Consider the following 17630-nt stretch of genomic DNA (forward strand, 5'->3'; position numbering starts at 1 on the left):
GGACAGAGCATCGCTACGTAAGCTAGTGTTTTCAAATAAATCTGTTGGTCTAACACCTGGTGTTGTGTCATTTCTAACTATGTTCACCGCAGCCTAACACCGGTTCCTCCACATTACTCAACAGTGGGACTACATTCAAGCTAAGTACAAAGGAATCTCAGTCTCTGCCCGAGTCCGCCTACTGATTCCTTGCCGCCAACTCTCTCTCTCTCTCTCTCTGGCACCTTCTCTGCGCTGCTGTTAATGCAAGACCGACCTTCACTTTTCTCCGGTTCTCCAATACTCTCGGTCGTTAGTACAAGTCTGCTTTGTATTCCCTTTGGAACTTCGAGAAGGATCTTTTGGGTGATAAACGTGAACTTCATCAGGAAGTTGCGGAGGCGTAAACTGTTCGTGTCAAGATCCCACTGAAACACAAAGAGGCTTGAATCGGGGAAGTGCCAACACATGGCTTCCAGACAGCAACTCCAAAGTCTGGTCGAGGAGACAAATTGTCCCATTTGTCTGGATTCCTTCACCGATCCGGTTACACTGGATTGTGGACACAACTTCTGCCGCTGCTGTATCACCCAGAGTTGGGAAAAGAAGGAGATAAAGTCCTGCCCGGAATGTAGAGAGGAGTTTCCGGAAAGAAACCTCAGGGTAAATCGGGCCTTAGCGAAGCTGGCCGAGAAGGCTCGAAAATTAAAGCTGGATCCGAAAGAGACGAGAAATAAAGTTCACTGCGAGGAGCATCAAGAAGAACTGAAGCTGTTTTGTGAAACTGACAAGAAGTTGGTCTGTTACACTTGCAGAGATTCGCGAGAACACAGACAGCACTTCTTCCTACCGATTAAAGAAGCTGTTGAAATTTACAAGGTAAAATAAACATATTTTAGAAACCCAGAAAAAAAATTACATTCTCTGACATTTGGAATTTCTTTTCCAATTCTAGGAAGACATAAAATGTTTCTTGGGCGCTCTCACAAAAAAGAAGTCAGCGGCTCGAGATAAGGAACTGAAACAACTACAGAAGATTTCCGAAATCAGGGTAAGGTCTTGTGCTGATTTTCTGGGATCTGGGTTAGTTTTGTTCCCTTTATCGCGGGACATTAATGAGGTTTCACATTTCATTTGGTAGGAACAGGCGAGCAGTCTGCAAACCCACATCACATCCGAGTTCACTAAAATGCACCAGATTCTCGCTGAGAAAGAGCAGCGTTTACTCAGAGATCTCAGGGAAGAAGAGGAGAGGATTCTAAAACCGATGGAGGAAAATCTCCGGAAAATTCAAGAACATATGAATTTTATTGAGCAAGAGCTTTCGCAATTGCAGGATCAAGTGAAGCAAAACGACGATCAGAAATTTCTGAAGGTGAGATAACATATTGTCGTCAGTTCAGTGAAAAAGTCAATGTCCCAATATAACCATTGGTAACTCTGAATGAAAAGATAACATTTGCTGCGAAGTTAGAAAAATGAACTAATCTGGGAATGCATATATCTCGGAATAACATTGTTGTTATCCCTGAGCAAATGGTTTTCCACAAAGTCTGTAGAATTCCTAATAAACCTCCACACTACCGGAAATGAGTTATTCCGTTTACAATGATTTCAGTGTTTGTCAATTTTACTGAAACCTACATTGGAAATCCAATTAGGAATCCACATTGTGAGTGGGTGAGTGTTCCCCTGACGGTGCGAGATATTACGTGTCTATGAACGGTAATGGGGCTGAGACCCTGTATCTAACACGTGCTCGGACGTGGCGATGTAGATTGCAATGAATCCTACAGCTCAGAAGTAGACCATTCCTTCATATTGGCTATGCCCTGTAGTTGGAACGAAATCCTGTAGACCTTTCCCTTCCTGCTCTCTCGCGATCGACAGAACCGTTTTCCTTTTCAAATATGTACCCAATTCCTTTGGGCCTCCGTTCCCACAACATTTCAGTCAATACATTCCTAACCATTGTGTCATCGGAAAATCCCTCTTAACGCAATTAATTTGAAGATTCATTCAGGTAATCTCCCAGGGATCTATGCACTTTTAAAACTGCACAGTTTCTATTATGTTACTTTTTGTTATTCATCATTCAAAATGCAGGAACTTAGATATCAGTTTTAAATCTCCGTCCATCATATGTGAGGTTATTTAGTCAGCGACATTATACGCTTCTGATCTGTGCCAATGTTACCACACTAAATGCATTTGTTTATTTCAGGAAGAAGCTGCTTGGAAGAGAAGGTAGGACCTGCTCCTTACTGAACGACGATAAGCTTTCCTTGTATTAGCTCCTCAGAGTTTTGTTTGGATAGTTATCAAATTTCTCTCGGTGTTCCGAGGCAATACTGCATTCGATCTCAAATCACACAAAGCGTTGGCAGAGTTAAAATTGGGACCAACTTTGGAGCTGTTTGTTGTGCTATATAACTAGGTTCATTGTTCTTGAGTATTTTAAAGCCAAAGTACTGAAATAACAATTCTGATTACAATTATTCAACTGGGGTAATTGTATGGGAGAAGGATTCACATTTTTGGATGACTCTTATGGGGTATAAGTGACCTGCGCAAGAAGGACGTATTACACCTAAGTTCGAAGGGGACTAATATACTGGCAGGGAAATTTGCTAGAGCTGCTGGGGAGGATTTAAACTAGTAAGGTGGGAGGGGTGGGACCCACGGAGATAGTGAGGAAAGAGCTCAATCTGAGACTAGTACAGTTGAGAACAGAAGCGAGTCAAACAGTCATGGCAGGCAGGGACAAGGTAGGACGAATAACTTCAACTGCATTTATATCAATGCAAGGAGCCTAACAAGGAAGACAGATGAATTCAGGGCATGGTTAGGAACATGGGACTGGGATATCATAGCAATTACAGAAACATGGCTCAGGGTGGGCAGGACTGGCAGCTTAATGTTCCAGGATACAAGTACTACAGGAAGGATAGAAAAGGAGGCAAGAGAGATGGGGAGGTGGCATTTTTGATAAGGGATAGCATTACAGCTGTTCTGAGGGAGGATATTCCTGGAAATACATCCAGGGAAGTTATTTGGGTGGAACTGAGAAATAGGAAAGGGATGATCACCTCATTGGGATTGTATTATAGATTCCCCAATAGTCAGAGGGAAATTGAGAAACAAACTTGTAAAAAGATCTCAGCAATCTGCAAGAGTAATAGAATGGTTATGGTAGGGGATTTTAACTTTCAGAACATAGACTGGAACTGCCATAGTGTTAAAGGTTTCGATGGAGAGGAATTTCTTAAGTGTGTACAAGACAATTTTCTAATTCAGTATGTGGATGTACCTATGAGAGAAGGTGCAAAACTTGACCTACTCTTGGGAAATAAGGCAGGGCAGGTGACTGAGGTGTCAGTGGGGGAACACTTTGGGGCCAGCGACCATAATTCTATTCGTTTTAAAATAGTGATGGAAAAGGATAGACCAGATCTAAAAGTTGAAGTTCTAAATTGGAGAAAGGCCAATTTTGACGGAACTGGACAAGAACTTTCAAAAGCTGATTGGAGACAGATGTTCACAGGTAAAGGGATGGCAGGAAAATGGGAAGCACGAGGTCGCGCCGATACAATCATTGAAGTAGCGGAGGAAAAGGTGGGGGTTGGTGCCAGTCTAGCTGCGGAAGATGGACTGTCAGACTTTTAGCTACCTCATGCTCCCACGAGGAGGTTGAACAGTTCATCCACTTTACTAACACCTTCCACCCCAACCTCAAATTTACCTGGACCATCTCAGACTCCTCCCTCCCCTTCCTAGACCTCTCCATTTCTATCTCAGGTGACTGACTCAACACAGACATTTACTATAAACCAACCAACTCCCACAGCTACCTAGATTACACCTCCTCCCACCCTGCCCCCTGTAAAAATGCCATACCATATTCCCAATTCCTTCGCCTCCACCGCATCTGCTCCCAGGAGGACCAATTCCAATACCCAACAACCCAGATGGCCTCCTTCTACAAAGACTGCAATTTCCCCTCAGATGTGGCTGACGATGCTCTCCACCGCATCTCCTCCACTTCCCACTCTTCTGCCCTTGAAACCTGCCCCTCCAATCGCCACCAGGACAGAACCCCACTGGTCCTCACCGACCACTCCACCAACCTCCAGATACATCGTATCATCCTTCGTCATTTCTGTCACCTCCAAAAGGACCCCACCACTAAGAATATATTTCTCTGCCCTCCCCTATCAGCATTCCAGAAAGACCACTCCCTCTGCGACTCCCTCATCAGGGCCACACCCCCCACCAACCCAACCTCCACTCCTGGCACCTTCCCCTGCCACCACAAGAAATGCAAAACTTGCACCCACTCCTCCGCCCTCACTTCCCTTCAAGGCGCCAAGGGATCCTTCCATATCCATCACAAATTCACCTGCACCTGCACCTCCACACACATCATTTACTGCATCCACTGCACCTGATGTGGCCTACTCTACATTGGGGAGACAGGCCGCCTACTTGCGGAACATTTCAGAGAAAACCTCTGGGACACCTGCACCAACCAACCCAACCGCCCCATGGCTGAACACTTTAACGCCCCCTCCTACCCCACCAAAGACATGCAGATCCTTGGCCTCCTCCATCACCAGACCATGGCCACACAACTTTCTTCTGGATTAGTGGTACTGGAAGAGCACAGCAGTTCAGGCAGCATCCAAGTAGCTTCGAAATCGACGTTCCGGGCAAAAGCCCTTCATCAGGAATAAAGGTAGTGAGCCTGAAGCGTGGAGAGATAAGCTAGAGGAGGGTGGGGGTGGGGCGAAAGTAGCATAGAGTACAATGGGTGAGTGGGGGAGGGGATGAAGGTGATAGGTCAAGGAGGAGAGGGTGGAGTGGATAGGTGGAAAAGGAGATAGGCAGGTAGGACAAGTCGGGACAAGTCATGGGGACAGTTACTGAGCTGGAAGTTTAGAACGAGGGTGAGGTGGGGGAAGGGGAAATGAGGAAACTGTTGAAGTCCACATTGATACCCTGGGGTTGAAGTGTTCCGAGGCGGAAGATGAGGCGTTCTTCCTCCAGGTGTCTGGTGTTGAGGGAGCGGCGGTGAAGGAGGCCCAGGACCTCCATGTCCTCGGCAGAGTGGGAGGGGGAGTTGAAATGTTGGGCCACGGGGTGGTGTGGTTGATTGGTGCAAGTGTCCCAGAGATGTTCCCTAAAGCGCTCTGCTAGGAGGCACCCAATCTCCCCAATGTAGAGGAGACTGCATCGGGAGCAACGGATACAATAAGCGATATTAGTGGATATGCAAGTAAAACTTTGATGGATGTGGAAGGCTCCTTTAGGGCCTTGGATAGAGGTGAGGGAGGAAGTGTGGGCACAGGTTTTACAGTTCCTGCGGTGGCAGGGGAAAGTGCCAGGATTGGAGGATGGGTTGTTTGGGGGCGTGGACCTGACCAGGTAGTCGCGGAGGGAACAGTCTTTGCGGAAGGTGGAAAGGGGTGGGGAGGGAAATATATCTCTGGTAGTGGGGTCTGTTTGGAGGTGGCGGAAATGTCGGCGGATGATTTGGTTTACGCAAAGGTTGGTAGGGTGGAAGGTGAGCACCGGGGGCGTTCTGTCCTTGTTACGGTTGGAGGGATGGGGTCTGAGGGTGGAGGTGCGGGATGTAGACGAGATGCGTTGGAGGGCATCTTTAACCACGTGGGAAGGGAAATTGCATTCTCTAAAGAAGGAGGCCATCTGGTGTGTTCTGTGGTGGAACTGGACCTCCTGGGAGCAGATCCGGCGGAGGCGGAGGAATTGGGAATATGGGATGGCATTTTTACAAGAGGTAGGGTGGGAAGAGGTGTAATCCAGGTAGCTGTGGGAGTCGTTGGGTTTGTAAAAAATGTCAGTGTCAAGTCGGTCGTCATTAATGGAGATGGAGAGGTCCAGGAAGGGGAGGGAGGTGAGAGAGATGGTCCAGGTAAATTTAAGGTCAGGGTGGAATGTGTTGGTGTACTGAGCTGGAAGTAACACCTGGAGGAAGAGCGCCTCATCTTCCGCCTAGGAACCCTCCAACCACAAGGAATGAATGCAGATTTCCTCCAGCTTCCTCATTTCCCCTCCCCTCCACCTTATCTCAGTCCCAACCCTCGGACTCAGCACCACCTTCTTGACCTGAAATCTTCTTCCCGACCTCTCCGCCCCCACCCCCTCTCCGTCCCATCACCCTCACCTTAACCTCCTTCCACCTCTCGCATTCTCAATGCCCCTCCCCAAAGTTCCTCCTCCCTACCTTTTATCTCAGCCGGCTTGGCACACTTTCCACATTCCTGAGGAAGGGCTTATGCCCAAAACATCAATTCGCCTGCTCCTTAGATGCTACCTGACCTGTGCTTTTCCAGCAACACATTTTTCAGCTCTGATCTCCAGTCTTCACTTTTTCCTGAGCAATTTAGCATGGCCAATTCACCTAACCTGCACATTTTTGGACTGTGGGAGGAAACTCAGGCAGAATGCACAAACTCCACACAGACAGTTGCCTGGGGCGGGAATTGAACCCAGGTCTCTAACGCTGTGAGGCAGCAGTGCTAACCATTGTGCCACTTGGCCGCCCACCTGCTGTAGTGCTGAAGTAATTTAGCAAGCCTGAGACAGAGATTTAGAACAGAAATTGCTGGACAAACTCAGCAGACCTGGCAGCATCTGTGGAAAGAAATAAGTTAACATTTTGGGTCGAGTGACTCTTCCTCAAAATTGATGGTAGTTAGGAAAATGTTCTGAGCAAGGGTCACTCCAGCTTTTACATGAACTCATTTCTCTTCAAAGTTGCTGCCTGACTTGCTGAGCTTTTGCTGCAATTTTAGTTTTTGTTTCTGATTTACAACTTCTGCAGTTGTTTCAGTTTTCCTGAGATAGATGTTGCCCAGGAAAGAAGGTGGTGTGTTGAAGTGGCAGGCAACTGGATGCTCAGGGTCTTTGATTTTGGATCGAATGTACGTGTTCTGTGAAGGAGTCACCCAGCCTACGCTTTATTTCCCCAATACTGTATAGAGGAGATGACCTTATAAATGCAGTAGACTAGATCGAATTAAGTGCAGGTAAAGTACTACTTCATCTGGAAGGTGTTTGGGCTCTTTGAAACTGAGGAGGAAGGAAGTAAATGGGCCGGTGTTACACCTTTGTTGATTGCAGGAGAGGATGCCATGGGCCTGTGGTTGGAGGGGTGCAGAGTACAGGAGGAGGTGTTGTTGGGGGTGAAGGAGGAGGAGCGGACCAGAGTGTCCCAGAGCAAAAGGTCCTTATGGAACACTGACAAGGAAGGGGTGAGCAATATATATGTGGTGTGGCATCCTACTGGAGGTGGGAAAAATGACAGCTAATGATCATCTACATTGGAAGCTAATGGGATGGAAGATAATGACAGGTAGACCTTATTGCTGTTGTGGGAGGGAGGAGAGAGGGTGAGAGCTGAAGAGTTTTTATTTTGTTTAATCAACGTGTTCAAAGTTGCTGTCACACACCTCTGGAACAGGTGGGACTTGAAGCAGGCCTCCTGGTCCCGGAGTAGGGAAATTACCACTGAGCTCACAACACACTGTAGGCTATTGTGGTATCTGTAAACTTGTGACTGACCTTGCCAGACATGTAAGAACACAAGACATATGGGCAGGAGTAGATCATTCACCCCTCAAAACTCTTCTCTATTCAATATAACCATGGCTGATTTTCTCCTTCATTGACGTTTCGTTGCCTATTTTCTAAATGATTAAAACTTTGACTACTTTAGATGTACTCAATGACAAAGCGTCCACAATTCCTAAGGGTAAAGAATGCCATAGAATCACAACTATTTGATTGAAGAAATATCACCACATTCCCACGGTTCCATACTCCTAAGAAATGGGTCATGGGTGCACTTGTGGCCAACCTGAGGAAATCATGCCTTGAGAAGGGAAAAGAGTTCTACATTTGTATCGTAATTGTGCTCGAAACCCACAAGCACAACACCAAGAATAAGGCGCACCTAGTTTTTTATTTAGCATACTGTAATTTCCCCCGACCTCTTCACAGGAAAGATAAGGTGGAGTTTCAGGTAAATAGGATAGTTAGGAAGGTGTTTGATATGCTTTTCTTTATTGGTCGGAGCATTGAGTCTAGGAGTTGGAATGTCATGGTGTGGCAGTGCAGGACATTTGTTAGGTAATTTTTGAAATATTGTTTGCAGTTCTGGTCTCCCTCCTACAGAGGAAGGATGTTGTGAAACTTGAAGGGTTCAGAAAAGATTTACAAGAATGTTACCAGGGTTGGAGGGTCTGATTTTTAGGGAGAGGCTGAATAGGCTGGGGCTATTTTCCCTCGAGCATCAGAGGCTGAGGAGTGACCTTATAGAGGTTTATAAAATCATAAGGGGCATGGACAGGGTAAATAGATAAGGTCTTTTCTGTGGTTTGGAGGAGTCCAGAAATAGAGGGCAAAAGTTTAAGATGAGAGTGGAAAGACTTAAAAGACATATGGGGCAACTTTTTCATGTAGAGGATGTTGCGTGCATGGAATGAGCTGCCAGAGGAAGTGGTGGAGACTGACAAAATTACAACACTTAGAAGAAATCTGGATGGGTATATGAATAGGAAGGGTTTGGAGGGAAATGAGCCAAGTGTTGACAAATGAGATTATATTAGATTAGGATATCTGGTCAGCATGGATGGTTTGGACTAAAGGGTCTGTTTTCATGCTGTATATCTCTATGACTAAATAAACGAAGATAGACACTGAGCCTCATGAACATGAGACCTAGGGAAATTCCACTACATTTGATAAAGAAAATTTCATAATCCCAGATTTAAATGGGATTTCCTGATTTTGTAGCTTTGTCTCCCAAGTCTGGAATTCACAGACACATCCTCCACAAGCAGACACATCCTCTCAGCATCCACCAAGGTCTCTCAGGAACTTACATGTTTCAATAATATAACCTCTCAATCACCGAAACATCCATGTAGAAAGATCCATCCAATGTACAGGTTTTTGATTAGAAATTAACTTCATTCAATTAATTCACTTCATCTGAAGAATCTGCACAATGAAGATTTTCTTAAGTGCTTCTAGAGTAATTACATTTTTTAAGTAAGGAGGTTATAACTCTGCATAGTAGTTTAGAAAAGGCCAATATAACAGCCTTGGAAATACTTTTCAGCTGTGTAATTGATTCCCTTGAAATAATGACCAATGTTTTATTTGCATTCCTAACAAATTGTTGTGTTTGTACCCTAATCTTTTGTGATTTATGTACCATGAAATCAAATTCATTTTTCAGTTTCTGATGCTTCTCTACCTTCTGATAAACTCTGCATTTCAATTCTTCCTTTACCCATTTAATTAATATGTACACTCTTTATGTCCTCTTGATTATATGTTTTTGTTCTTATCTTTGTATCATCAATGAAGCTAGTTACCACATGTCCTCTCATTCTTGTCATTATTATGGATAGTGAATTGTAAAGCCCCAGTATTGCTCACTGAAGTGTCCCACTTATGTATTTGACAATTCCAAAATGACTCAATCAACCCTTCTCTTTACAAAACTTCAATATTTCTGAGTGTGTCTTTATTCTACAAGGATTACAGAATTAATGATAGGTGTCTTTTCCCTCAAATCAGAGATTTCAAGACCGTGGGTATATTTTTGAGCTGAAAGGAACGATATTGAAAACAGACATGAAGGGCAAAGTTTTTATATAGAGGCTGGTTCACCGTATGGAATGTACTTCCTGATGAAGGGATGGATGTTGGCATAGTAACAATATTTAAAAGACACTGAGTATATGAATAAGAAAGGTTTGGAGGGGTATGGGCCAGAGCAAGCAGTTGGGACTAGTTTAGTCTGGTATTATTTGAAGATGGAAATCCCCCATGTCCAAAAATAAACTCATAATCTGTTAAGCTAAAACATAACTTAGAAGGGGACAATAATAAACCCACACACAGTATGAAAAATGACCTTTTGGTCAAACTAGTCCATGCTGAACATAATCCCATACTGTCAGCATGGTTGGACCAGAGGGTATTTTTCCATGCTGTAGGACTCTATGTAAGTTTAATGCTTATCTCCTTCTGAGCTATGTTTTCCCTTATCAAATTATGAAATATTTTTCTTGATATGGGGATTTCCAATCTCAAATCTAGCCATCTTTTGTTCAGCTACAGGTACAACATGAATATTTACATTCCTTCTATATTTCTGTTGACATGAAATTTGAAAAAAGAATGAGTTTGATAACTTAATTAGATTTAAAATGCTGTAATAAAGGTACAGTTATAAAGTAGCAATCTAATACTTTCAGGATTAGTGAGGAACGCCAGATACTCGCAATACAAGATGTTGGCTTGTCAAACCTGTTGACCGGGAAGTTTGATGGTCCTTTACAGTATACAATATGGAAAGAAATGATTCATACCATTAATCCAGGTATACTCTTCTACTTCCTCCATTATAAATCTGTCTGACTAAGACACTAAAGAGGCACCCAGGCACCATTTAGAATTGATTGATAATGCTGGGAAGACACTGACTTCTCTATTATGGTTTCTTTTTTAACCAGTCTGGAGCTCTTGAAACAACAAAAATATTTCACTTGCTTCTGGTAAAGATCGACAATATTAGAAAATATTTGGACTTCTCAGAAGATCACCATGCTTTTAAATTTTGAAATTTCAGCAGCAGGCCTGCTGAAATCAATGCTCAACCAGATCCAACTAGTACAGTGATGGTCAAAAATGATATGGTTTTTTATTGGTACGATTAACAAATATAATATCACAAATATATTTCTGTACTCACACTCATCAGAATTATATTTTCTAACAGACACCTTTGAACATCATTCACAGCTTCCTAGGTGATTACTCAGGGCCATTTTCCCACTTCACAGCATCTAACTTCATTGTGAAAAGAGTAAAAGAAGTAGTAGGAGGAGCAGTTCCCCAGACCCAGCAATGAAATCATGGCTGATCTGCTGTAGACCCCAACTCCTCTTTTGTGCCAACTCCTCAGAGCCCCCAAATCACCAACGTTTCAAAAATATATCTAACTTCTCTCTTACTACGTTAAGTGATCTGGCCTCCACAGCTATTTTGGGTAAAAAAATTACAGTTACTATCCACTGAATGAAGAAATTCTCAGTTTTAAATGAGTAACTTTGCATTGTTTTCTCTATAAATTGTCATCTCATAGTCTCTTGAATGCCTCAGTTGAACCTGTCCACATTTTCAATCAGGAAGGTCCATATTCTAACCACATGCCATGTGAAAATCGTTTTTTCTCATAGCACACTTGCTTCTTTTGCACATCATTTTAAATCTTATTCGGCTTTATTTTACAAGCAGCAACAGCCTGTGCCTATCTACTTTAGCCAGCCAAATCATAATTTTGAAAACCCGTATCAAATCTCCCAGCCTTCACATCTCCAAGGGAAGCAGTCCTATCTTCATTAATCTATCCTCATACCTGAAGCTTCTTATTTCTGAAACCATTCTTGTAAAGCCTACATTCTCTCCAATGCACTTACATCTCTCCTAAAATGTGGGGCACAACTGTACCCAATACAAAACTGCCTTCAATACTCCAGCTGAAGCCCAACTCGTGCTTTGTACAAAATTAACATCGCTTTCTTGCAGTTGTGTCCGATGCTACATTAATAAAGCTGAGGACACTGCATTCTTCATTAACTGCTCCTTCCACCTTCCAGCTGGTTTAATTATCTATGCACATGTATACCAAGGCCGCTTTGCTCCTGAAACTTTTTAGAATTGTCTTTTCATATTGTCTTTCAATGTTGTTCTGACCAAAGTGCATCATCTCAGTTGCCACCTATCCAGTTACTCCTCTAACTTGCCCATGCCACTTTTGAGTCCCACATTGTCATCTTCACAGGTTATAACTCTTCCAACTCTGCCTAAGTTTAGAAAATGAACCAGACCGGCCAGAGGAGAAAGTGAGGACTGCAGATGCTGGAGATCAGAGTTGAGAGTGTGTTGCTGGGAAAGCACAGCAGGTCAGGCAGCATCCGAAGAGCAGGAGAATCGACGTTTCAGGCATCAGCCCTTCATCAGGAATTGATGCCCGAAACGTCAAGTCTCCTGCTCCTTGGATACTGCCTGACCTGCGATGCTTTCCCAGCAACACACTCCAGGTTAGCCATATAAATACAATATTCTGGATTAGTGGTGCTGGAAGAGCACAGCAGTTCAGGCAGCATCCAAGTAGCTTCAAAGCTACTTGGATGCTGCCTGAACTGCTGTGCTCTTCAAGCACCACTAATCCAGAATCTGGTTTCCAGGATCTGCAGTCATTGTTTTTACCATATAAATACAATAGCTATTAAAGCAGTTCAGAGATAAGAAACTTTGGAGTGTTTGAGAATCACAGAACCTACAGAACTGTTACAGCTCAAGGGAAGACCATTCAGTGAGGAGTAACCCGCTTCCTCAATCCCCAAAGCCTGTTCATGTTCTACAATGAATACCTCAAACGCATTTTGAAATAATCCCTACTTGCCTGACAGAGAGAAGGTCTAACAATCATCAAGAAGTTTGATACAATTCAATACAATAAGAGGCTGCTAAATTGGTACATTATCAAGCATATGCAACAGTCATTCTCTTCATCACATCATTCCAAGGTATCACAGCAGGAGTTCATCATCTTAGACCATAGGCCTAAGGCCTAGGCCCAACCATGTTTCATCAATCATATTTCCTATGTCATAAAGTCAGTGGTGGGATATTGGATTATCATTGCACAATATTTTCAATATCATTCAACATTCCTCAGGCTATGAAGTAGTCAATGTACAGGTCCAATTCCTGGCTTCAACAGAAAAGGAACTTGTATGCCATGTAAGTGCCAGGGATTATCCTTACCAAACAGAGGGAATCCAACCATCACTGCTTGCCTTTCAATGGCATTGTTATCAGTGCATGACTCACCATCAACAAGTTAGAGCTTACTATTAACAACTAACAGAAAGGAACATGTAAATACAGTTGTTGCTAAAGCAGATCATAGGGTTGGAATTCTGTGTGATGTAATACACTTTGAGCCTCTTCAAAGCCTATACTTGATCTACAATATGCAAATCAGGATTTTGATCAAATACTTTCTACTTGCTCGAATGAGTGCAGACCCACAAGATTCTAGAAAACTGAATCCATCATTGACTATTTGCTATCTTCACCACTGATTCACAGATGTAGACGTTTGTCCTATCAATTACTTACTGTATTTGTATTACTCTCTACCAGCTCCAGCCTCTCTGACTCTGGATCCAAACACAGCGCATCCCCAACTTATCCTGTCTGAGGACCGGACCAATGTGAGACACGGTGACAAATGTCAGTCAATCCCTGACTGCCCAGAAAGATTTGATTCCTGGCCATGTGTCCTGGGAGTGGAAGGATTCATATCAGGGAGACACTATTGGGAGGTTGAAGTGTCGAACAAGACTCAGTGGAGTCTGGGAGTGACCAGAGAATCTGCTGAGAGAAAGGGGAAAATTGACTTTAAACCTGAGACTGGATACTGGATTGTCTGGCTCGAGTCCAGAAGCTTCTTTTCAGCACTAACTGCACCTTCCTTAACCTCCCTTCCACAAAGTGTGAATCTCCTGAAAATTGGAGTTTACCTGGACTATGAGGGTGGACAGGTATCATTTTACAATGCGGACACCATGTCCCATCTCCACACTTTCACCCACACTTTCACTGACAGGCTCTTTCCTTTCTTCCATCCTGGGTTGAATGATGGGGGTAAAAATTCTGCACCACTGAAAGTCTGTGGCTTTAACTTTAGTAACATATCCATCGTATAATTTTACCCTGATCCCCCAACTGAAATCCTTCCAACTGATCGGTGTCAGTCTCAGTTACAGGTGGAGAGAGAAGCCAGGTTAACGTTCCAGGAATAAACCATCTATCGGAACTGGGAACTGAAAGATCAGCAAGGAGTTCTATAGGGCTGAGGGATAGAAGAAGGACAGAGAAGTGACAAAATAGGTTCAACTGTAGTGAGAAACTTTCTGGGTAAATTGAGGTACCAACTACAGAAAAACAAACATAATTGGATGGAGAAATTCAGCAGATCTGGCAGCATCAAAATAGGATCAAAATCTCAACTCTGCTATTCTCTCTACTGATGTTACCGGACCGACTGAGTTTTTCCAGCCATTTCTGTTTTTATTTCAGATTTCCTGCATTTGTAATTCTTTGTAATGTACATATGAACTGCAGGAAGCCGGCCCTTACTGTCTGCAGTACTCCTCAATAGGCGGCAGGTGGCGCTACCTGACGGTGTTGGTGATGAATCAGTCAGTGATTCTCGGACTGGGCTCAGTGGAGTTTCATCAGGGACTGCAGGGTCAGTGGAGTCTTTCCAAGGGGAGACCAAATCATTTCACTGCAGGGTCAGTGGGGTCTTTCTAAGGGAAAAATTTTGTCATCCAGTTTGATTAAGATGATGTCTGAACTGATCAAATGTAAATGTCATGAGATAATCTTAATCACATTGAAATTGTTCAGTTGTTATACACTACACTTCTAACAGAAGAATTGTTTAATTTATCACTGGTTTTGTCTGGGTTGACTCATCATGATATGTTTCAGTGAATTAATCCATTAATCACTCCTCTATGAAATTATTTGCTCTGTTACATGCAATATTGATGTTTACACGTAACTTGTTGTTTGTGGCGATTATATAGAGAATTGTGATTTATTTTGACAATTTATGATTCCTAATATATTTGTAAATATACATTTAATGAAAATAATCCTGGAATAGATGTGTTGTATTGAAAAATGTTCAGTTCATGATTAAATCCATGAAACAAAAGCTCAAGATGTTATGTGTTTATTTGCAAATAAGGAAGAAATTCTGCCATGCTTACCTGGTCCAGGTCCACAGCAATGTGGTTGATTCAGAGGCAATTAGAATTAGGCAATAATTACTGGCTTAACCAGCAGCACTCACATCCCATGAATGAACAAAAAAATTAACCAAATCCTTACAAAATCTTAATTCTCACAAAACCTATTCTAAACTCATCCAAAAAAATTGAAGTGATTTGAAGCAGATGATGGAGAACCATAAGATATAGGAACAGAATTAGTTTATTTCACCCATCCAGTCTATTCTGCCATTTGATCTTGGCTGATATATTTCTCAATCCCATTCTCCTATCTTCTCCCTGTACCTCTTGATCCCATTATCAATCAATAACCTATTTCTCTGTCTTAAATACACTCAATGACTTGGCTTCCACAGCCCTCCACAGTAATGAGTTTCACAGATTAACCACCCATTGGCTGAAGAAATTCCTACTCATCTCAATTATAGAGTCATAGAGATGTACAGCACGGAAACAGACCCTTCAGTCCAACTCATCCATGCTGATCAGATATCACAACCCAATCTTGTCCCACCTGCAAGAACCCAGCCCATATCCCTCCAAACCTTTGCAATTCATACACCCATCCAGATGCCTTTTAAATGTTGCAATTGTACTAGTCTCCACCACTTCCTCTGACAGCTCATTCCAGACACGTATCATCCTCTGTGTGAAAACATTGCCCCTTAGGTCTCTTTTATATCTTTCCCTTCTCACCTGAAATCTATGCCCTCTAGTTCTGGACTCCCCCATCCCAGGGAAAAGACTTTGTCTATTTACCCTATTCATGCCCCTCATGACTTTATAAGTGTCTATAAGGTCACCTCCGATCCTCCAGGGAAAGTTTTAAAATGTTATCCTATCACTCTGAGGCTGTGTCCCCAGATCCTAGCCTATCCAGACCTCTCACCATTTTGTATGTTACAATCAGCTATCCCTTCAACCTCTGAAATTTATATTCAACCTCTTCTTTTATACTACTAGGTAGCTTAGCTTCATATTTCATCTTCTCCATCACAACAACCCCGCCCACCACAACCACAACTGTTTTTATTAATTATCCTCTGTGGTTTTTAAACGCTTGCCAAGTTAGATGATTGGGAAGCCTTTCGAAACCAATAGATGATAATCTTAAAACCAAATTCTTCATCACATTCTATGCTTAGTCTTTTGCTTTTATGCTGTCCCTGACTTCCCTCATCCTCCCCTTGATATGTTTCTTCTTCGTTAGGATGAATTTCTGCTGTGCTTCCCTAATTCCCTGCAGAAACTCCTGCTATTGCTGCTCCATCATCATCCCTGCTGGACTTCCCTCCTAGTCAACTCTGGCCAGCTCCTCCCTCATATATTTATAGTTAGCTTTACTCAACTGCAATATTAGTGGGCGGCACAGTGGTTAGCACTGCTGCCTCGCAGCGCCAGAGACCCGGGTTCAGTTCCCGCCTCAGGCGACTAACTGTGTGGAGTTTGCACATTCTCCCCGTGTCTGCGTGGGTTTCCTCCGGGTGCTCCGGTTTCCTCCCACAGTCCAAAGATGTGCAGGTCAGGTGAATTGGCCATGCTAAATTGCCCGTAGTGTTAGGTAAGGTGTAGATGTAGGGGTATGGGTGGGTTGCGCTTCGGCGGGGCGGTGTGGACTTGTTGGGCCGAAGGGCCTGTTTCCACACTGTAAGTAATCTAATCTAATCATTGCATCTGACTCAATCTTCTCCCTCTGTGAATTCTGTCATACTATGGCTCCTGCCTGTAAAAGGTTCCTTCCCCTTCAGCTACCTAACCAACTCTGCCGCATTACACATCACCACTAGAATTCCCTGTTCCCTCATGAGTTCTAAAAATCATGTAGATATTCCAATGCAGCCTTTTCTTGACCTCTGCTACAAACCTGCTGATCCCAGTCCACTGGCATATTGAAATCGCCCAAGATGATTGCAATATTGTCTTTAACACATGCCTTTCGGGAACTGGTCTAGCGCAGTTGGCTGGATTGTCAGTTTACACAGCAGTATAATGCTAACAGTGTGGGCTCAATTCCCATCACCAGTTTGAGGTTACTATGAAGGACTCACCTGAGGTCTAATGGCGCTCAGGTTAAATTGCCATCAGTTGCTTTTCTCTGATAAGAAAGCAGCACCTATGCTCTGGTAAGACTATGGCAACACAACAATAACATGCCTTTTCTACTTCCTGATTTATTTTCTTCCCCACATCCTGACTACTGCTAGGAGACCTGTGAACAACTCTCGGGCATTTTCCCTTTGTGGTTCCTCAACTCTGACACTGATTCTATGCCTTCTGACTCTATATCACTTCTTGCTATTCAATTTGTTTCTTTCATGCAAGGCAACCCTGATCCCTTTGCTTGTCTTTTCTATAGAAGCTTCATCCTTATTCAGCTCCTAGCTCTGCTTCACTTGCAACCAAATCTCTGTGATATCCACAACATAGTATCAGCCAATTTCAATGCATGCTACAAGCTCATTGACCTTGTTTCATATACTGCATGCGTTAAATACAATGCCCTCAGTCCTCCATTGATTGCTCCCGTTCTCATAGTTAGCCCCTGATCACAGTTAGTGAAAGAAAGGGAAGAAAGAGTGAAGTGAAAGGCAGAATGATCAGGCTGGGCCATTTGCTGATGGAGGATGAATAGATGTCTCAGACAGGGTCTTCTGGTGTTTCTCCGGGGTGGAGCTCTTTTGCATTGCATCCCGTGCGTCCAATCGGGCCTCCCATTGACTTTGACCGCTGTGTGGGTGA

General features: G+C 43.3%; 1 protein-coding gene across 1 annotated transcript; it reads left to right on the forward strand.

Annotated features, from left to right (window-relative positions):
- The first annotated feature begins 160 nt into the window (after positions 1-160).
- LOC140455310 (zinc-binding protein A33-like) lies at positions 161-14763 on the forward strand. Its single transcript, XM_072550084.1, has 6 exons — positions 161-858; positions 935-1030; positions 1121-1354; positions 2204-2226; positions 10272-10396; positions 13231-14763. The coding sequence occupies exons 1-6, from the start codon at positions 448-450 to the stop codon at positions 13794-13796; spliced, it is 1455 nt and encodes a 484-aa protein (XP_072406185.1). The 5' UTR covers positions 161-447; the 3' UTR covers positions 13797-14763.
- The last annotated feature ends 2867 nt before the right edge of the window (positions 14764-17630 follow it).

Source organism: Chiloscyllium punctatum, chromosome 30 (genome assembly GCF_047496795.1).
Source record: "Chiloscyllium punctatum isolate Juve2018m chromosome 30, sChiPun1.3, whole genome shotgun sequence".
Classification (NCBI taxonomy): domain Eukaryota; kingdom Metazoa; phylum Chordata; class Chondrichthyes; order Orectolobiformes; family Hemiscylliidae; genus Chiloscyllium; species Chiloscyllium punctatum.

Excerpts from the sequence above, each read along its gene's own strand:
- LOC140455310 (XM_072550084.1), top strand. The coding sequence starts at position 448 with ATGGCTTCCAGACAGCAACTCCAAAGTCTGGTCGAGGAGACAAATTGT. Across the intron at positions 1,355-2,203 it reads ACGATCAGAAATTTCTGAAG|GAAGAAGCTGCTTGGAAGAG; the intron begins GTGAGATAACAT and ends TGTTTATTTCAG. Across the intron at positions 10,397-13,230 it reads GATTCATACCATTAATCCAG|CTCCAGCCTCTCTGACTCTG; the intron begins GTATACTCTTCT and ends ACTCTCTACCAG.